The sequence below is a fragment of the Thermobia domestica genome, chromosome 15 (assembly GCF_964235325.1).
Source record: "Thermobia domestica chromosome 15, izTheDome1.hap1.1, whole genome shotgun sequence".
Taxonomy (NCBI): domain Eukaryota; kingdom Metazoa; phylum Arthropoda; class Insecta; order Zygentoma; family Lepismatidae; genus Thermobia; species Thermobia domestica.
In genome coordinates, this window is record NC_137468.1 from 120,834,810 (window position 1) to 120,858,116 (window position 23,307).

General features: G+C 35.3%; 1 protein-coding gene across 1 annotated transcript in view; it reads left to right on the forward strand.

The window, feature by feature from the left end:
- Nucleotides 1-797: 797 nt before the first annotated feature.
- LOC145671220 (peroxisomal targeting signal 1 receptor-like) overlaps nt 798-23,307 on the forward strand; it is a gene marked incomplete at its 5' end in the record, with an annotated part of 69,769 nt that continues 47,259 nt past the window's right edge. The window contains 2 exon segments of the mRNA XM_081740102.1: nt 798-966; nt 21,081-21,238. Coding sequence (XP_081596228.1) covers nt 798-966; nt 21,081-21,238 — 327 coding nt within the window.

Here is a 23,307-nt window from a genome sequence, read left to right on the forward strand (position 1 = left end):
TATGCAATATGTAGTAGTATTCCCACGCAAAATTAATTTATCACGTGAACGATTTATGTATACTGTATCTTAAAATACATGTACTAATAAGTCTTAAATTGTTTCCTATATCAAAACCAATACATGTAAACGTATATTGATTATAACTTGTATTTCCGCTCCCCGCTAATCCGGTTTCTAGCGCGTGTGCCTTTGGTGTACGTGGTCCCGGGTTCGATTTCCAGCAAAAAAATCATAATCATAATTCATAAACTTCCATTAATCATCGTCTAGTTTAGTCTAAATGGCATAAACGTTGGTCGTATTTGTATAAGTCTCATCCTTTGACATTTTGTTTTCATTGAACTGTAATAATATTGTAGGATTCATATATCTTTATGCTACGGAGAACATTACATAATTTTTCAACCTTTAAAGTAACCCAAATTTTGAGTTCTGTGTTTGTAACTTCTATAATTACACACTTTCAGTAGTCAAGATAAACCTCGTTCAAGGGTATAATTTTGTACTTAAGAATGAGTATATACTCAGGAAATAAAACGCCTTAGAAATCATAAACATTGAGCTAGTTGCAAGCTGCCCAAACATTTGATTCTTACTACTAATACATTGCAAATGGTGTCCCAACAAGATAAAAATTTCAAAATTATCTAAACATTTAAACTTATTTCTTCTAAAAGTTAGAATCGAATAATTTACGATGAATGGTTTTATTTTGCAAAATTACTTATCCATTCTGTTATAAACTAGAATGAAATTCTTATGATAACATCAGTACTTTTTCTGTTTTGTTTCAGTCGGATACACCGAGAAGTACGAGATTTGTACATAGCTGCAGCACGTAGAAATCCTTCCAATACGATAGATCCCGATGTCCAGTGTGGATTGGGCGTGCTATTTAATTTGTCAAATGAATATGATAAGGCAGTTGATTGTTTTAGAGCTGCGTTGGAAGCAAGGCCTAACGTAAGTTTTGAATTCTAAATGCTGTTACAATCTTGTTCTAAGTGGTCATGGCGAGGAATCTTAAGCGAGAATATAAAAATTATTTTACTATTACGATAAGTTCTATAGTCTTCCTGTAACCTTCATAGTTCGTATAATTTGATGTTTAATACTCTAGTAAACGTGCATTTTTCTTTTTTTAAAAAAGTTACTCATTTCCTTTGTTTTGGAATGATAGTGTAATATCCTGTTAATACCAAAATATGTATTTCGTAAGTTACATCGAAAATCTGTAAATTCCACAATTTAAGAAGCACTCTGTTTAAATTACAAATTTGTTTGTTAGAAATCCATATGCGTGTATTCCCGTTTCTGTTTACATTGTTGATTAGTTGTTAATATTTCATAAATATCCAGGTCCTAATTACTTATATATACGTTCTATTTATATTGTTCATGATAACTTAGTAATAGTTGTATAAAAAGATTTACAATTAATTTAAACGTAAACAGATTAATATGTAGTTGAGCAAGCTCTCTATTGTATTAGAGTAACCGGTATATCTTTCATAAATCAAAGATGTATCAACTCCTCCCACTATGCGTCTCCCTAAGTGGCTAATAAGCGAGTCGCCATCAGATATAATGGGTAGCGGATTGACGGAACGAACCAAATCCAACACTGCTGTCTAGCGGTTTAATAGAGGGATCTACAAGAGCTAAGAAGAGTGGATCCTGACAGAAAATTCTTGGTCTTCCAGGTTGGGAATTGAGCATATGTCCAACAACTGTATCGCATTATTTACAGAAGTCTACGTTACTAATACCAGGGAAGATATAACTCGTAGGAGAAGAAATATGTAAAAAAAAAAAAAAAAAAAAAAAAAAAAAAAAAAAAAAAAAAAAAAAGTTTGTATTGCAGCAGTGTATGAGATATGGTGGCAAGGAAAAGCAAAACTGCAGAAACCGAAACATACATTATTTCATGGTGGATCAGAGGAAAATATTGGACTGTATGGATCTGAATTCTTCGTTACTAAAATATGACAGTACAATTTGAACCAAGAGACCCGAGTATATGCAAGACAAGATTAGAAGAGAAGTTTAGAAGTGTCAAATTATAGATATATCTGGATTTATAAAAATGTGTAGTATTATTTCGAAAATGTTTTATTGAAAAGAATGATAAGTGATTTAAAGTCTTACACACGTGACTAAATTTCTATGCAATCAAAAATCGATAATCATCCTGTACAGCGTGTGGTACAAAGTGTGCCAGCAAGAAACATCCGACATCTCGTACCAGCTGACTTTTGGGTCCTCTTACGCGAGGTAAACATGGTTAAACATACTTATTAACTGTATGTGATGTGGAAGGGACACCGTAGTATAGTGATTAGAGCGTTGAACTCACGTCCGCTTGGTCCCGGATTTGATTATCGGCCAGTGCTTCCAATTTTTGGGCGTCCGCTCATCATTCGTGAGGTAAACTGGAAAGTCATGTGAATAAATGATCTGACGGCCACTAGGTGTAGGAAGCTCCTTGATACGCGTTCCTGAAACAGAACGACGCAGCGCGCTGACAACGTGTTCCTCATCACGAGGTTGGATGTAATTCAACCGGTCGCTAACATATGGTGTTGGATCGGCTCAGGCCCGCTAATGCAACCTATGGACGCATAGAACATAAAAGTACGTTATACTATGCCTTATCACGCTTAACGAAACGTAATCGAAAGATTTCATGCAGATTTGGAAAGAATCTTGCGTGTGTTGTGTGGTGATTTTCATTCTTAATGACGAGAATATGTAGTGCAAGCGTTGTCAAATTATTGTTAAATGGTACCATTAGTGCTAGTTTAGGTGTTACAACAGATAAATTGCATTTAAAATTCTGACCAGAAGAATTTATCTTAACGCATTTTGCCATTTCACCCGGGGAGGAAGAAATCGATGAGAAAGATTGTAGTGATTAGAATGAATAGGAAGTTTATCACGGCAGATCTGTGAAAAAGAGACACCACACAAAAAAGGAATAAAATATTGAACACGTCATAAGAAGTGAGAATAGGGTTATTTCAGGGCGAAATCCTCCCTCCTTCCCCGTCTCTCACTCACTCTCTTTCTGTCTTCTTGTCAGTACATAGTAGTAGACGAGCGGACAAGCGCATTGGCAAGCTATGTGAAGTTTTCTGTGGTCCAAACGTATATGGAAGATGATCAGTAATAACGTTTTAGAAATAGTGAATCCACAAAACGGAAAACAACGTCATGAATTTCAGAACACCCCGGGTATGAACCTGTGGAGACCACTCCAGCAGCAAGGAAGAAGTGATTGGAACTTTTGGAAAAGCATGTAGATGAACACTAGTTTAGTAATATTACTAAAAAAGCAGGGAGCAAAGCAACCGAAACATTTCATTAAGGAAAGAAGAAAAGGAGGAGAATGATGACAAGCTGTGCAGTATCGACAGTAACGATCGAGAAGAGAACATTTATTCTAGATTCATCGACAACAGCAAAATTTGGTATCCACGCAATGAATACTTAAGAGAGATATTATTAAATGATGTTCTTCGAGAGTCGTAGACGGAACTGTTTTTCCAATCGATAGTTCGAAGATCCTTCCTTGATTTATGGTATGTGCAAGGCTGCTTATCCTAGAGTTTCCAAAACACACACACACATTATATATATACAGGGGTGTAGCCAGCAGGTTTTTGTAGGGGGGCCCGTCGTTTTTGAGGGGGGGCCAGCTACAATGTACAAAGCCAAAAAAAGTGTTGCTGCTAGTGTTTTTGAGGCCTGAAAGAAAGGAAAATTTTGGTTTTCTTCTGGAAAACTAAAAACACTATTTTAGCTTCTTCTTCTTCTTCTTCTTCTTCTTATTATTATTATTATTATTATTATTATTATTATTATTATTATTATTATTATTATTATTATTATTATCCATAAATTATATTCAAGATAGTTTTTATTATGCTTAATCAAAAACTACTGCCCGGGACCAAACGCTATACTTTTGTGCATAACTATAAAGGTAACCAAGAAAGTTCTGTCCCTTTTCGTGGAGGTCTGTGTTCAATTGGACCTCACACCGTGAGTTGAATGCGAGTGGAGATAAGGCGAACGTCAGTTGTTGCTGTGGTATTTAACATACTACCTGGTTGTGGCAATTCAGACACACCGTGAACTGCGTAAAGACAGAGGGAACATGGGACATCCACAGAGCGTCATAAGAGCATGTATTCTAAACGAGTTCAAATGGAGGTCAAACGCCGCTGTAGCGGGACAGAAGATATGCCAGGCCTTTGGTGAGAGTGTCGTGACGACGCGGACATTGCAGCGACGGTTTAACAAGTTTAAGGACGATGACGAAACACCCGAAAACACCACGTACCAGAAGACCAACACATGTACAAAGAGGAACTGGGACTACAATTCAGTGTGTGGAGAAACCATTCGGCAGCACATCCATCAACTTGTGAAGCACTACAAGTTGGGTCAATGGGTCTCACATATTTTGACTCCGGGCCAGAAGGCAACGCGGCAGTCGCCTGTGTTTATTTACTGTTTCGGAGCCATTTCTGTGATTTCGGAGTCGTTGACATGTGATAAAAAGTGTGTCCTATACGAAGCTCCACGGCGCCGTCATCATTGGTTAGCATCCCATGAACCGATTTCAAAACAGCCGAAACCAGCACTGTACCAGAATAAGGTCCTTCTGTGTGTTTGGTGCATCGTGCATCGGGAACTGCTACCAGCTGGTCAGAGTATCAATCCAACTGTGTAGTGTCAGCAGTTGAGCTGTGCTCAACAAAAAACTCAAAACTCTGGAGCCATCACTTCTGAATTGCAAATGGGTCCTTGTTTACGGGACAACGCTAAGTCCCACGTGGCTAAGATGACTCAGGACACCATTTTCCGCCTTGGATGGGAAACAATATTGCAACCACTATATTCCCCGGATATTGCACCGTCCGATTATCACCTGTTCCATTCTTTGAACAATCACCTTAGAGGACGCCAGTTCATATCCCTAGTAGAAGTCCAAAATGCACGTGATACCTTCTTCGTTTCACGGCCCACCAAGTTCTACCGCGATGGATTCCATGGCCTTCCAAAACGTTTTCAGAAGGTTGTCGATGCTGATGGGGACTATTTTTGATCTTCCAAGTTAAGAGACATATCAATGTTCGAAGGTGGTGGGTGAAAAAGCAACAAAACTTTTCTTAGTTACCTTTATATTTAAATTTAAGACCTTGTATACAGAACCTATCTACACAAGATTGATTTTCTTTGAAATTTCACTTAATTTCTTTACGGTTTCCTGACAAAAATATTTATTATTCGTGACTAAAAAAACATAATTATTTTATTACACTGAGTAGAAATAAGAGAGAGAGCGAATGAAATCCAAATTGAATAAAAACATTGTTTCTCACCAAATTTTCCATCCTCTATGTCTTTTAAAACACTTGTTAAAGCATATAAAAATATACTGTAGTTACAAATCAGTTTAATACCTTTGTTTTATGGCTGTATTTGTAGTACCTTGTTAAAACGTTTGTCTTCAAACTGTCAAATATAAATCGCAGTAAATTGTATAATATGCTGACACACACACACACAAAAAAAAAAGTATCCTATTTTTCGATCGGTATAAGGAAGAGATACTATACTATTTTTCGATCGGTATGGAAAAAAACAATATTTCTCCTTACTATTTTACCATAAATTATTAATTGTCAATAAACTTTGTTACCTTTAACTGAATGAAGCGAGATAATTTTACTATGATGTTTTAAAAGCTGGTCATTTGGGGGGGCCAGGAAACCATTTGGGGGGCACGGCCCCGATGGGCCCCCCTTGGTTACACCCCTCGGGTGCACCATTTATAATGTCCCACCTTTATAACAGATGAACCAAGAGAGAGAGAGAAGTGAAACTTTGCACAAAGAAAGTACAGGAAGGGGGACATCTATCCATATATTGGGTAACATCACCAGGTAAACAGTGTTGCGAACCCAATGTAAAGTTATGATTTTTTAAATGGAATGACCTAAATTTAATTTCATAATTCGAATCACAAATGAAAACAAAGACGAAAGAAATGACACTCGCAGATCAGTGTTGCATACTTTTTGAGAAATAACGTTAAACATGTGTCAAATTTAAACGCCTTTAACACACACAAGGAATGAAGTAGTAACTATTTGTGCACATTGAATTAAATACTGGGAAGAACTCTATAAAATGACTTCAAGTTTAGAAAGATCAGTTAAACAGTGTTGCCACAATAGAAGAGAGAAAAGTTGAATTTGGAAATAGTGCGATAACTTGGAAAAGGTCCCTAGTACAGTATGGTTTAAAATTCATAGAACAAATCAGTATGTCATAAGGAGCATTGTCAGGTTTATTTGAGATTAACAAATCAAGTACTTACCGAGACATTTGGTACTTTGTAAAAGTTGAGAATTTTGTGCTGTACAAGATGGTAACGCTATTTCAAAATTCCCTTATAGGACTGAGAATGAGAAATGACATAGTGGAACAATCGTACAAAGGGGGCGCTATAGTTGTGATGAATAAAGTATGGTATGAATAAAAACTTGGTGACCTGAAAGATGAGATATATGAGAATGTAGCGCAAAAAAGACAAGAAGAAGAGATAAAGAAAAAGATTATAAATGACTGCAAAAAGAAAGGATTCGCTGCTGCTGAGAGGGACGTTAAACTCAAAATCAACTCAACTCAACCGATTCACAAGAGAAACGATAATGGATTGAGCAAGTGACGGAGTAAGCGTCAACACATATAAAGGTTTAGTTTTCAACCAGAAGCGCTGCGCTCCTAGCGCCATTTGAAAGCCTGATTATACGTGAGAGAACAGCAGTTCTAATTCAAGACATATACTGTTTTTCCACTCATTCAGCACCATGGCTAGCTGTTTTAACGTGCGAGGGATTGCAAACTATCCTGTTCTTCATTGCAACTTGTAGGTCTATGTTTTTAGTATTACTTTTTGCAGTTATCTCCAAATGGCTGATTTTAGACTAGCACTGTTCTTCCACACACCGATTCAATTGGAATTTAACCTTCTTTGTTAATATCAAGGCTATATGAGATGTGAACTGTTGATTAAGAGAGGATCCCAAACGTTATTCAGGCTTCATGCTAGACAAGCATACACTGAGGCGTATCCTGAAAGCCTGCGCAGCTATATAGGCAAACATGTTAACAGTACAGCAGTATCTCTTACTACAAGGCGATAACGTTATAAAATACATGTGTTATATTTTATATAATGCATGTATCTGCATATATGCTGCAATAATCATGTATACTGTGTTTGCAATAATCGCTAGTTATTTTGAGTTTCGTGAGGTTCGTGTGATGGAGAGATATTACTTGTCCTCATCCTTTATTTTTAATATTGTGGAATCGTTCCACAATATTAATAACTTGTATTTAGTGCTATTTATAATAAAATATTTTTATGCTGAGTTGGCAACTGCTTCAGCTATGGCAACATTGTTTATGGTTTTCGATAGGGTATTTTGTTCTCATTATGTTGTGCAACTTTTGTTTTGATTGCTTTAAACGTTTTCAAAATATTTACTTTAAACGTACATAATTCCATGATATAATTCTTTGGATATTCAAATATTGAAGCCCCGTAGCTCCTGTCCTTCTGGTACATAGCACCTTAAATTTTGCTCATGTTCATTTTTCATGATGCTCTATCAGATGTTATGTGGCAATCAGATTTTAGCGACAACTTGTTGCACCCTGCCGTGTGAGCATAAACTTGTCACGTAAATGTGTTAACAATGCAGAGCAAATTGTTATAATATTAACGAAGTGATATATGCCAATCAAAACAGAAATTTCACGCCAACTATAAAGAACGTCTACCACAAATTGTATATTCGTAGTAGAATTCCCGGACGTGGTCGTGCTGAGATAGGGGTTAAAGTATGGTGTTATCTATTGCTTTTATTGTTATATAACAGTATTGACCAGAAAACATGTCACGTAAATGTGTTAACAAGCGGACAATTTTTGTTACGTTTGCGGCGAAGTAACATTTGCCAATCAAAGGCGAAATTTCACGCGTATCATAAAGAGAGCGTATCACTTGTACTTCGGCTGTAAAGTGGGAGATACGTATAAAAAGTGGGCACCACAATTAAGTTGTAATAATTGTTCTACAAACTTGTAGGATTGGTTGCATGGAAAAAGACCATGCATGTTTTTGTAGTTCCAATGATATCCGACAGATCATACTTCAAACTACTATTTTTGCATGGTTTCTCTGATGAAAGGTCTATCTAGAAAGAAACAGAGGACCATTACTTACCCCAATATCCCTTCAGCTATTCGTCCTGTGCCACTTTTCTGAAGAACTAAAAATTCCACAACCTCCCGTATGTTACTCCAGTGTTTCATCCAACCTAAAGCAAGAGGCAAAGAAAGTCCACCGAGGTATGTGAAATCCTGTTGCAGGTTATTCGTCATCCATCAATCCTGACTCCACAACCACCATATCATCATCTATTCGCCATATGATCACTCAACATGAATTAAATGACCTTGTAAGGGACCTGGGGTTGTTAAAAAGTGGCACACAACTACCAGCATCCAGACACAAGCAGTGGGGAACTCTTTCTGAAGAGGTTAAAGTTTCCATGTATCGGATACGTCAGAAGCCCCTGGAAGAGTATTTTTCAGTGGAAGGTGACATAGTGTGTTGTAAAATCGCAACTGATTTTATGAGTCAACTTAACATAGAACATAATCCCAATGAATGGCGGCTATACATAGACGCTTCAAAACTGTCTGAAAGCTGTCTTAGTGAACAATGGAAATGTGTTGCCATCAATCCCAATCAGTTATGCAGTGCACTGGAAGGAAACATATGCTAACGTGGAAAAACTACTGAAAGCCATAAATTGTAACGAATATAATTGGAATATTTGTGGCGACTTCAAAGTTCTTGCCATAGTTCTTGCCCTGCAGCTCGGCTACACAAAATATTGCTGTGATAAGCGTTCCCTCTAGGAAAACAAAAAATGGCCATTTCGTAAATCTTCGGAGTCAGAAACAAATAACGTTCAATACATTCCTTTGATACATTCGAGTAAAGTTTTATTTCCTCCTTTAAATATTAAAGTTGGTTTAATGAAAAACTTCGTTAAAAGTATGAACCAAACAGGTAATGCCTTCAAATATGTAAGGACGCCTTCACCATTACTGTTTTTTATTTTTGAATAAATGATTAGTCTAAAAGTGTATATAATTTTGTTACTGGTAAAGGTAAGTCTGGCCAGACATATAATTATTTAATTACATACATACGTATTATGTGTTATATATTTAAAATTTCATCTTGGTTATTGTTTACTTACTTGTATGTGTATGTCTACGTAAACTGTGTATTTCTTGCTTGGATTTCTTTCAGCTTTATTTAACGAACTGAACATTCAAGTTTCTTCTATATAGTATTTTCTTATAGTGATCGATGATATTTTCCAGAGGCTTGAGACGGTTGCTCGCATTCAAAAGACTTTTTTTCTTCGGATTTTTAAGCCAAAATAAAATTAAGTAAACTAAAAAGAGTAGGATCGTCGACCATATAAAAGGAAGCCTCTCGGAGCATAGGGTGCTGGATGACTATGGCTGTTAGAGCCGTTCTACGTTGCTGAAGGTCCTGTTTTTTTCCTATCTTGTAGGGAACGGCCTGAATAATGATCGATGACAGAGAATAAATGATTTCTCTGGAGCCTGAGTAACGGCGTTAGAATTTCTGATTTTATAAGGAAGTAACTAGGGACTGGCCTAAGTGATGACTAGAGCAAGGATGAGTGATTTCCTTGGGTCTGAGTGATGACCAAGTTTGATAACATTTAGCTAGTCAGGTGATAAGCTTGAATGATAGCTTATTGGGATAAGTGATTCCCATTATCTTCTAGTTAGAAGTGGAAGCCTGAGTGATGATCTTCTCTTTAGAGAAAGAGAACCAGTGTTCGGACTACGTGATGTCCATTGACAACAGGGTTTTTTTCACATTTGTAGACGGAAAGTTGTAGTCAGGTTTTCCTGATAGCGGTAGGCGTCAGACAAAACTGTGAGGGAGTGACGAATCGGTGGAGTCTGACTAAGTAAATTTGTAGGAGTCTGTTGGTCTGAGTGATGATCATCTGACTTAAGGGATAGGGCTCTGAAGTGAAAGAGTTGCGGATTTTTTTTTTTTTTTAAACCTTAAGGAATTTCGTCGAATCACTTCAATTTAATTATTTCCTGAATAAATATTTATTTCCCGTGACAAGACTAATTCTCATTTGAGAATAAGACAACCCATAATATTTTATGGTAATTTTAATTATTTGTTTGTAGTTTATTATGATTGGATACCCTTAGAGACCCGAAAGAGTCTGGAAGGAGTGAACCACAACAAATTTTGGGGCCTGCAGCCGGAATTTTTTCATAATTTCAAATAAGCGCATGAATAGATAGAAAATAGTAAAGTTTATGTTATTAAGATCAGGAAGGGTAAAGAAGGAAGTCATGGCAAATACAATAAGTCCAGAAGAGCTTAGAAACACTCTAGGTTTGGAGGAAAGTGAAGAAACGAATTTGTCAATTATACTAGAAGAAATTAGGAAATTGAAATTGAAAAATGCAAACAATGGTGAATGTAGAAGCGAAACACCTTGTAATCGCAGGAAGGCAGACGATATGATTGATATTAAATTATCAACACCAACTTTTTCGGGAGCTGAGAACGAATGTCCATTTGAGTTTCTAGATTCAATAGAAGATTTCGCGAAGCAGAAAAAGATCGCTGAGGATAAATTAGAGCTAGTACTTCCGAAAATATTACTTGAAGAAACAGGAAGTTGGTTCAAGTTCCGCAGACCATTCGAAAACTATGCTACATTCAAACATAGTTCCTTACAAGAGCATTTTAGTTTTGATTATAACTCAGAAATAGAGAGCATGGTTGCGGTTAAAATACAGAACACCGAAGAATCGTTGGCCAAATTTATAAGAGGTGTGACAACCCTGTTTTCGAGGCTCAGAAAACCTCCGACGGAAAAAGAACAGATTTCGAAAATTATAGGAAAATCACATCCGAAGTTTAGACAACTTTTGCATGGGAAAGAATTTGATTCTCTGAAGCAGCTCGAGCAAGAATCGTTAAAGATTCAGTCATATCTGTTAGGTGAATATAATTACGTGCAGCAATCGAGAACTGGAATTCCTAATTATTCCACTGTAGGAGCTATAAATACGAGAGAGAGAAATGAAACGACAGTTACAGCGGATATAACATTTTTTGCTTTAGATCCGGCTAAGTTCAATAGGGTTTCTAGCGAGAAAATACCACGAAAAAGTAATCAAAATGCAAAAAGGAAAAGGATCCAATGTTTCTCTTGCAAAAGAATCGATTATAAGAGCTATGAGTGCGCGAAAAAAAAAAAAAAAAAAACCGAGAGAGAATGCTTCAGCGTCAGTCCTAGATAACAACCATATTAATAAGAAAACAGTTGAGCCTTATTTGTGTGGATTCTTTTATAGAGAGAAGGAATTTATGTATTTAGACAGCGGCTCTTGTATAAGCTTATATAATACGAAAATGGTGAACAGATGGAGAAGAACGGGTGATTTCTATGAAAAGCGAAAACTTGAGATTTCTCTAGCAAGTGGTCATACGAAGAGTGCAGAAGAGTGTTGTTTAAAATCACGTAAAATTAGACATACGTTCTACGTTCTCCGTAACCCTAATATTCCTTTAATTTGTGGTGCGGACCTGATGCAGAAAATTGGTATATCATTACACCTTAAAGAAGGTGTATGGCAGTTCGAAAAAAAAAAAAATTACTTCTTTCGTTCATCCTAACGGGACAGAAAAAAATAACAACGCATGGTTGTACACAGAGGGTCAAAGTAGAAAGGCACAATAGCCCTAGGCTATGTGCTCAAGTAGACAACCTGAAAGGAGGGGTGAATTTTTTGGCTGGCGAAAATAGAGGAGAGAAACGAAGGACAGGAAAAAATTCTCGTAACAGTGTAGTCACAGTTACAAAAAAACGGGGACATTTCTCGTCTTCGACCAGGAAGGCAATGAAAAAGAGAAGGGCATTAAAAGAGCCTCTTGTAAAATGCAGTGGTTTGGGGATAGAGGATATAGTGTATTTAGATATAGGCAGTAGCTAAGAGACAGCCGAAGGGTACCATGAAGTTATTGAACACAATTACACCAAGTTTTTTTACGGACCTTAAAAAGAGGATGAAGGCAGCTCAAGATTGCGCAAATATAACGCAACAGAAGAGGCACAGGCTTCGAAGAAACTTTATGACAGGGGAAGAAAACAACACTATTTTAGAGTTTGGCAGAAGGTTTGGGTAACGGCGGTGCGATTGTCCTGTGTACCAAAGAACATTTCTGGCAGTTTATTACCAAAGTACCTTGGTCCCTATCTTCTGTTTAAACAGTTAGCAACGAATACATTTCTGGCGAGAAGTACATTTACAAAGATGAATGAAGAATGAGAGACATTGACCTAACAAGGAATGTGATTTTTTCTTTTTCTTTCTTTTTTCTTTTTATTTGTTTGTCAAGTGCTATGTAAGGACGACTGTTCGCCCTTACTGTGTGTTATTTTTTGAGTAAAGAATTAATGTAAAAGTGTATATAATTTTGTTACAGATAAAGGTAAGTTTGGCCAGACACATATATTTAATTACATATATACGTATTATGTGTTCTATATTTATAATTTCATCTTGGTTATTGCTTATTTATTTGTATGTGTATATCTGCTTCAACTTTGTGTTTCTTGCTTCAGCTTTATTTAACGAACTCAACATTCAAGTTTTTTCTTATAGTGATCGATGAGTTTCCAGAGGCTTGAGACGGTTGCTCGCATTCAAAAGACTTTCTTTTTCTTCAGATTTTTAAGCGAAAATAAAATTAAGTAAACTAAAAAGAGTAGGATCGTCGACCATATAAAAGGAAGCCTCTCGGACCATAGGGTGCTGGATGACTATGGCTGTTAGAGCCGTTCTACGTTGTTAAAGGTCATGCTTTTTTTTTTTTTTTTTTTTTGGTAACTTTCTTTTCTTGTAGGGAACGGTGTGAATGATGACTGATGACAGAGAATAGATGATTTCTCTGGAGCCATTTTATAAGGAAGTAATTACGGACTGGCCTAAGTCATGGCTAGAGCAAGGGATGAGTGATTTCCTTGGGTCTGAGTGATGATCAAGTTTGATAACATTTGGTTATCCTGGTGAAAAGCTTGAATGATAGCTTATTGGGATAAGTGATTCTCATTATCTTCTAGTTAGAAGTGGAAGCCTGGGTGATGGTCTTCTCTTTAGAGAAAGAGAACCAGTGTTAGGACTAAGTGATGTTCATTGGCTGCAGGGTCTCTTACATTTGTAGACGGAAAGTTGTAGTCAGGCTTTCCTGATAGCGGTAGGCGTCAGACAAAACTGTGAGGGACTGACGAATCGGTGGTCTGACTAAGTAAATTTGTTGGAGTCTGTTGGTCTGAGTGATGGTCATCTGACTTAAGGGATAGGGCTCTGAAGTGAAAGAGTTGCGGATTTTTTTTTTATTTTACCTTAAGGGGTTTCGTCAAATCACTTCAATTTAATTATTTCCTGAATAAATATTAATTTCCCGTGATAAAACTAATTCTCATTTGAGAATAAGACAACCCATAATATTTTATGGTAATTTTAATTACTTTTTTTTTTGGTGGTTTATTATGATTGGATATCCTTAGAGAGCCGAAAGAGTCTGGAAGGAGTGAACCATAACAAATATATTCTGCGTAAATTTGCACAAATTACTGAGACTAAAGTCAGGAAATCAGGGAGGAATATTTATTGGCCCTCAAATTCGCCAACTCCTCAATGATCCTGAATTTGATGCAACATTAAAAGATAAAAGAGATTATTGCATGGGATTCTTTCCGAAACGTGCTGACGAATTGTTTTTGGGAATTGAGCGGTCTCAGAATATAAGGATAGTGGAGCACCTAATATCTTCCTACCAAGCAATGGGGTGTAATATGTCACTAAAAATGTACATGTTACACTTCCATATAGATTTCTTCCTAGAAAATTCCGATGAGCATTGGGAACATTTTCACCAAACTATTTCTACGATGTAGAAACGATGGGGCCGATTAAATATTAACTTGCGGGATCGCAACGCATCTTTGCGATCAATTTCCGACAAACAACGTTAAATGTATTTTTTCGAAATTTGTGTAATGACGTCAGTCGTAAGATTTTGCGATCTTGAAACTAAATTTATCATATGGAGAATCTTGAAGCCGAATTTTAGAACAAGATTTCTCAATAAACAAATTACGAATAGAACAATTTCTGAATAATAATAATAATAATACAAAAGCAGATACTGGAATACATCGGAAACCATACACACTAATATCGCAAGCCTTTATTCTACCATGCTATAAATGTGTTATTCACTACTAATTCTTTATCAATTAAATGAAATAAAATGCATACTTACCTCAGAAACCTCTCATCACCATATATCTACAGCCTGTAGATATCTAATCCTTCCTATATAAAGCTTGTGCTATCAAAATTGTACAAAGTCACAAGCTTTCATTTGGTATTTGACTAACCAATGAAAGTATGTTAATTCCACGCAAAGTACAATCGCAAACACGTCGTAAACGAAGAGAAAAATTTTGCGAGGCACTGTGATTGCAAAGGTTCGGAAGAACGATATGTAATCGGTCTCGTTGTTTGTCGTAAATTGATAGCAAAAATGCGTTGCGATCATATAAGTCAATATTTAATCGGCCGCGATATCAGGGTCGCTGGAGCAAATCTGTGCTTGCTGATTATTGTTGGACAATCAGTAGAGATCAGAACCACAATACATGCGACAGGCACCGTTTGTAATATCAATATAAGTTAAATTTTACATCATATACACATACGCAGAGTACCATCTGTAAGCTTGGTTCATTCTGAAGTGAATGACATATAAAGCACGATACTCGGATGAACTATACTGAAGCAGTAGCTACTTAAGTGAAAGTCAACATAGACAATGCAAGAATCTAGAAGTGTTAATCTAGATAACACATATTTCCGTCGATTACACTTAACTCGAACCAATTCAGCATTTTTATTGTCATTTTCGTATTCAGCATCCTCATTTGTATAAGAAAATCTGCTTTTCATTTCCGAAACATGAAGAAAGTTAAAATTTGTTGTCCAGAGTTATCATTTTACCAATTATTCCATCATCATTTACTTGCCTTAATCGTTCGTCTCACTTAGCCTAACGGGCATAACCGTGGGACGTTAAAGTGAAATTTAATTTTTTCTTCTTCCTATTTCTTCAAAGGTCCATCGTTCTTGCCAGAGCTTTAACTTTTGCTCTTCTGTTGCTTCCTTACTGTTTGCTTGTATTATTATTATTTCATTCACTTTATCCAAGTCATTTTTCTTTAACCACTAGATCGCTGCCCGTTTTATGATACTTATTGATAATGGTGATGTTCCTATTCTCGTCAGTAGCTTGTCTAAAGCTCCAGTAAACCTTAGTAAAATGCCTATTTTTGTTCTGGCCACTGCTAGACCTAGTGTTATGTTTTGTCTAATCCTCTGTCCCCAGACATTGCTTGCGTATGCTTGCCAAATAATTTTGTGATAAATTTATATTCTTTTAGTGTTAATTGGGGTTTCCTCTGTTCTATAATTACGACTTTATGCATTATTATTATTATTATTATTATTATTATTATTATTATTATTATTATTATTATTATTATTATTATTATTATTAGCAGCCTTTTTTGCAAGTAATTGTGATAATGCGTAATAAAGATCCTTTTTCATTAAAGATTACTCCTAAATAGTTTTGTTTTAGTGCTCTTTTTACTGTTTATTTTCACTTTATAATAATACCTCTCTTCAAACTTCCGTGGAACAAAATGTTTTTAATTTTTTCACTAGGTATTTGTACATTATTGTTACTGCACTAGATACTATACATTTTCATAATGATATTTCCTTTTTCTTCTATTTCTTGTCTGCTATTTCCGTTGTTTGTGGTAGTCTATTTAATTCCTCTAGATATGGTTGTAACTGATGTCCAAACAGATTGGGCCAAGGACTGAGCGTTGAGGACATCCTTTCGATGTTTTATCTTAACATCTGTACATGGCAGTAATACAATTCTATTTTTACAGTATTTCGTAATTATAGACCTTTGAAAATATTTAAATCTCTTAGACTTTTAAATAATGATGGCCACCACAGGTTGTCGAACGAACCAGAAATATCCACAAACTAAGCTCCGATGTACTTAATGTTCTTTGAAATTTCCACATCAGTTATGTTCATGAATTTATTTAACGCATCCTCTGTAAATTTTATTTTTCTAAAGCCACATTGTTATTTAAGGTTGACAATTTAAGATCTCAGTTCGCTTAGCCTCTTAACTACGACCTACTCAAAAATCATACCTAGTGTATTTAGCAAGCAGATAGATTGGTAAAATTTTCGTTTTGTTGGATATTTTTTCCACCTCTTTCTGTATTAATTTTAATTTTCGTTTCTTCCATTTTGGGGGAAGTCTTTCTCAACTACACACCTGTTATACATGTTCGTGAGATATGGTTATCCAATAATCCTTTATTTTTGTACAGATTTCTGTTTTAATGTTGTCAGATCTTGGTATTTTTTTTTCTTTTTTCTTTTTTCTTAGTCCTCTTAATATATTCCTATTTAATCGCTTTTGACTGGATTCAATATATCTGTTCTAACTGGATTGTATTTGTCGTTGAGTTTTTCATTTTTCTTCTTGTTTTCTTCATTATCCGTTTCTATATCACCATCTGGTAAGTGTGTCAGATGGTGATTTAGATAAGAAGTTTATCGTTTTTATAATTGTAGTCGCCATAGCCGGATCGTTCCTTTGGAACGTTGTGATCGATCTTTGTTTCTTTGTCTTTCTACTAGATAATTTGATTGGCATGTCCCATATATTTAATCCTAGATGATTTCTACATAATTTTCCCAGCTACTTTGATTCTCTTTGCCTCTATGTATCTTTCGAACCTTATTGTTCGTAATGTTGGATCTAACGCTCTTCAGCAGCTTTTTCTGTAGGCTCTATATATTCTTTTTAGTCGGGCAAAATTTCCGTTCCAAGGGGATGCATTATGTCTGTTCTTACTCTTGTTTGTGTTTGTGTCATTGTTTCCAGTGCTTTTGTTCGCAATTGTGCCATTGTTTTCAGTGTTTATGTTCGCGATTGTGCCTAGTTAGCTCTTCAATGTCTACTTCTGGTGTGGTTTATGTTAGTAGTTTGTGAATACTTTCCATTGTATCTTCTCAGGATTGTAATTTATTTATTTATTTATTTTATTTTATTTATTATTTATTTATTTATTTATTTATTTATTTTTATTATTATTATTATTTTTTTTTTTTTGAAATTTTCCTTTATTTTTGGAAATTCATTCTTTATTTTAAGCAACATTACATTATGGTTACTAATTGTTTGATACTCTAATACTTTCCAATCATGTACAACTCTAACGAGATTTCCAACACTAGTGTAACATCTATGTTAGATTTTGCTCCAGCTCTGTTGCTAACGGTAGGGGGATTTCCTTCGATATTCAAAACGAAGGTTGTATTGATTAATACATTTTTCTAGTCCTTTCCCTTTTTTGTCTATTACTCCATAGCGAAAATTTGATATTTGAATCCAGTGTTATAAATAAGTTATCATGTTTAAAATGAGATCACAGATGTTTGCTACTTTGTTTAAATATAGTCTGATTTCATAACTAAATTAAAAGTAAAAGTTTACTAGTATAAATTTTATGAAATTATTTCTTACTTCCAGCATATTTGTCCACTCATCGGAGTGTTGCGTTATTTTTAGAATCGATAACTGTCAGTTGTTGATTATTACAGCTGCTTTTGGCGTCTGTCCGGTTATAGAAGTTGTTGTGAATACTGTGCTTGCAAGATTTCCGTTTTTTATATAGGGTTCTTATATACAACTACTGTACTCATATTACGTAAAAACTTATATAGTTCGTATGACTGTCATTTGCGGATTAACTGATAGCAGTTTGGCCATTTTATATATATATATACTAATCTCTCATGAATTTGGATACACTGTTTTTGTACATTGCTCTGTACTAAGTTGAATTCTGGGTTTCTTCTTTCGAAGAGGTCATCAGCAATTTCCAAAACCTTTTGGATTGGCTGACATCCTATGTCAATATAGCTGAATCCTGTCCACTTCTTCAGGTCTAGGATATATTTTATTCTCATTTTCACAGAGATGTCTAACCAGGTATCTAAGAGAAATTGTTAGGAATGCTGGTTTTTCTAATCTTGAGATTTGTAATTTTCTGTCAAAATTCAAATAGAAGTTCGGTGGATTTATATCTTCATAATTTTCATTCTTCTTCACTCTATTTGCTTGCATATATATTTTTTTTTTTTAACTTTTTAAATATCTTTTTGTTTTTCCTGTCTCACTTCTTTTGGAGATGAACTACTGTAATACTCAAATGTGCACTTTTCCTTGCTGCTTCATTTTTTCTTCTAAGTTTTCTTGTTAGTCTGTTCCACAGACAAGTTTTCTTTTTAGTTCCACAATTTTCTTTCGGTTCTATTTTTGTTTTAGTTTTGATATATTGTTGGTTTCTAGCCTTATTACTCTAAATTTCTGCATCGTCTCTTTGTTACGTTTTATTTGACATCGGATTTTTTTCTTCGTCTCATGTGATGTTTCGGGTTGTCATTTGGCTCATTTCCTTCGATGCGCTTAAATTTGTTGCCTTGGTGAGGTTTATTATCCATAATCAAATTTTTGATTTGATTATGGATAGTATTCTCTATCTCTGATTATTTTGTATGTTAAGCATTCACTCTCATTTTGGGGCTTCATTTTTTTTAAATTATGAATGGGATGCTTACGGGTTTCTCTTTGAGTCAAGAACATTCCTTTTTTCGATGTTCTGTATTACCACATTTCGCACATCTTTCTTCTTGGGAATAGTAGCGTGCAGTATGTCCATAGCTTCGGAATTTCATGCACTTCGGAACTCACACAAATTGTTTTATGCTATGTGACTCGTATTGGTAGTAGATTTTATTGTTCAATAATAAGTAATTTCCCAATGTTGGTGACATTTCCACTACTATGTGGGATTTCTGTATGTTCTTCGAATATACAAAGCTGTACTACCAGTTCTAAAACGGAATTTAAATTCTCGTTCCACTTTTCGTATAGGCCTTTTTCAAAATTTTGATCTTTAATAGTATCCAGTATATCCACGATTCTTATGGTCATAGGTAAGGATGGGCCGATTCCAGAATTTCTCGATTCTGATTCCGATTCTGAAATTTTACTCACGATTCTCGCTTCCGGGCTCGATACCGATTCTGGGTAAAACAAGTAATAAAAACACATTTGAATCCAAAAACATTTTATTAGCCTATTGCAAATGAATAAAAACTCTTTCAAAACAATGAAAAATTGAAACTGAAATGTTCAAAACCTGCAAATATGGAATTAGAATGAAAAGAAAAGTACCGGTATTATGTCTTGAAAAGTCTTAAAAACTAAAAGTTTGGATTGTATTTCAAATTTCTGTTAAGAAAAACAGTCATTTGAACCGTCTCTGGGTCCAATCTGTTTCTTTTTTTTTTGTCACAAATTTGCCCTGACATGGAAAACAGTCTTTCTGGAAACACTGTTGCTGGTGGAGCAGAGAGAGATTTTCTTGACAGTGTACTGAGTCGAGGAAATGCAATCCTCTCGATAATCTGTACATTTCTTAGTGTTTTCGTAACAAGCCATCATAAAAATACATGGTTTTGAGAATTTTCACTATTTTTTCGTCGGAATCGAACGAAATCGGTATCGAATTTGGTAGCGCAAAGAATCGACGATTTCTCGATACCGCCAGTATCGAAGAATCGGAATCGGCCCATCCCTGGTCATAAGAGGTTCTCTTGTTCCTGTATTCCTACCATCTGTCGTATTATATCTTTTCCCAATTCCTCAAACTCCTCTCAATAACACAATCAGATTTAGCTTTGCACTTTGAAGAGTCCAGCCAAGAGAGCTAGCAAGGAAATGCTTCAATTCAACATTGTAACTTCCATGTACTAATTAAAATGTGAAGTTGTACTACCATAATGCACAATCGACACCACAAATCCTGTTGTGCTCTTTCATTTTTTTCGTTTTCTGCACTCTATGTTCGACACTCTCAAGTTAAATTTTCTATTTTAGATGTTCATGTCCAAAAAGGTATCCAAAATAGCATCCAAACTTCATTTAGAGGCCATAAAATGTCGCAATTTCAGTATTTCCATCTTTTCATTCTTAAAATAGATATTATAAAAGACTACTAATTATAAGTAATAAACTGTGGTAAGTATAACTATTTAGTTTCGTGCTGAAAGTGTCACCTACTGACAAGTTCAAATATTTTCATTAAACAACCAGCAAAACTGCTTCCTTCCTCTCAAGGAAGGAGAAAGAAATTGAATAAAAGGCTTCGTTATTCTCACAAACCCTAGCAGTCAATATGGCACCTATTCCGAACACATGGAGTGTTGCTGGGTTTTTTAAACTTCTTTTTGCGACTCGTAGCATTGATACAAAGTGGTCGATTGCTTACTTTCCTTTGCGATAAACGGAACATACTTTAATAATTCGTTTATTCGCTAGCAGATGTTAGTATTTTCTTCTACTGAAAGGCAGAAAGAACATTTTAATTTGCACTTGAAGAGAGTGAAAATTCCCATAATAAGTTTTCTTTGTTTATTTGATGATCAATGGTAAATGCTGTAACATAATTATCATTGTTAAAGTCTACGCGCATATAAACTGCGCACGTTAGCTACTTGGCCTCAATAATATACAAAGGAGCACATTAACGTTTTCGATTAAAGAGTAAGCCATTGATGAATTGTTAACTGACCCATAATAGCAAATAAACTTATATCTGCGAAAAACTCTTAATTGCAGTAGTAAGTTTGTTGAAATAAAAGTAATGTTTTTCCTTGTTTATTCGTTTAAGGATTCCCGCCTATGGAACCGCCTTGGAGCTACTTTGGCGAATGGTAATAGATCAGAGGAAGCAGTTGATGCTTATCACCATGCATTGCAGTTGTCTCCAGGCTTTATAAGATCTCGCTATAATTTAGGCATAACATGTGTTAATTTGGGAGCGTACAGGTCAGTGTCACAATATCAACGGTGTTATGGTAAAATGTCGTATGCCTCATTTCTAGCTTTTTTCAGGAGAGCAAAAATACTACCTCTAACTTCCATTTACATCCGTGCAAGACACAAGTATAAAACATGGTTTACTTGCCTTAATAATAAACACAAGCTTACAATATTTTTCTTACCTATGGCCTGACCTATAGTGAGCTGAATAAGATAAAAATCCACATTTTCAATTTTTTGAGGGTTACGACCTTTTACCTTAACACCGTCGATATGTTTAGAATGGTAGAAGAATCCAATTTTGTTAGTAATATCATACATTTCGTTTAACTGATCCGTAATAATTACTTGTATATCAAATTTCTCTTACTTTTTCATACTTTAATAAGTCACATGCCGTAATCCATTTAATGTGAGGTAGTTCATATAGTACAAGCATATAGGGATTAAATACACTACATTTTAAAACTACTTAAATAAGTTAAATAGTGTTTCTTTAAATTTATTTATTTATTTCTTGAAGATTTCACACATACGAATATGCAAGACATGAATACAACATTGAAATCGTTCAAATCATCTTTATTTCATAACTGTCAACATGCAATTTCAAATAAATATAATGTAGCTGTCAAAATTTATTGAGAAATATTAACACTAAAGCTGTAAAATCGCAAATGGTAAACGTAGATAGTATCCGTAACCTACCCTAAAAGGAAGGAAAGTAATAGAAGAAGAAGGGGCAGAGGGCTAGCGATCTTTGGAACCAGTGTGAATGGTATTGATTACTTACCTCCATGTCCAGTCTATGGCAGTTTTTTTTTTAGAGTAGCTTTTCTTCCTCATCGTGGCATTGACGTACTTCATTCTACCTAATTAATAGATCAAGAGGACATTACATTGTACCAAGCATGGCAGAAGTCATGTCGTCAACATAGTCAACAGCCGTTCTCGAATTGCAGTTCTATTAGGAGAAAGGTAAAATACAAGAGATGGAGGCATATTCTCAGATCCTAAGAGTTTTTGCCCAAAAGGGTCCTTAGAGTATTACTGTTTGGCGAGGAAAATTTTGACGTCGAAACAAGTAGTTTCATTTCTATGACGTCATAATTTTTGATATACCAATACTTTCCAGTTTGTTGTTTTCTTAGTTGCGTGGGTCTTTGGTATAATAGAACCTTAAAATTTTGTATAAATATTTTCCTTGCATCCTAGGCTTCAAGTAAGACAGAAATTTTGGAAATTGCATATCCCAGGGGTGAGGAGGCTTCCATATTTTCTTTTGACATTCGCCAGATCTCCGAAACTATTAGACGTATAACCTCGAAAATTCGTATAAATGTTTCTCTTCCGTCCTAAGCTGTGGATAAGACAGGAGTTTGTAAAATACTTATTCCAAGGGAGCATGGAAATGGGAGGATTGAATAATTTTTTGGACATTCGCTAGATCTCCGAAACTATTAGGTGTAGAGCTTTGAAATTTTCTGTGAACGTTCTACTTGCACCCTAAGCTGCTGATAGGACAAGGTTTTGAGAATTGCTTATTACTGTATTGGGTTCTCTGCCATTGGGCAAAGTAAATCACTCGTCATCATCAGGAAACAGCAGCTAGAATCCCTCTTCACCTCACCTTCTTAATAATTGGCCGTGCATCAGTTTATCAAGAAAGCGCGGAGAGACTAATAAATCTAAGCGGGTCCTCGCTCCGTGATATCTTTGGGAATAAACCCAATACAATAATGCCAGGATAAGGACTTAACAACCGTAAGACAGCCTAGTGGTTAGTTAGAAGAGAACTGGTAACGCAGTTACCTATTATCTACACTTACAACACTGACCACTACCATGCATAGTTATTTCAGAACTTACTATTTACTGAGCATCATTCAAATCAAAAGTACTGTTTATTTCTACCTGATTATTGAATAAGAAAGATAGAATACCTGAATTTATGCACATGGTGTAAAAACAGGTTATTTTTACTGTAATCTTTTATAGTCTTTGATATGTTCCATTGTCTTTTCTATAGATAACGCACTCGTAAATAAACGGAGCACGATTAAAGGTTCATGATT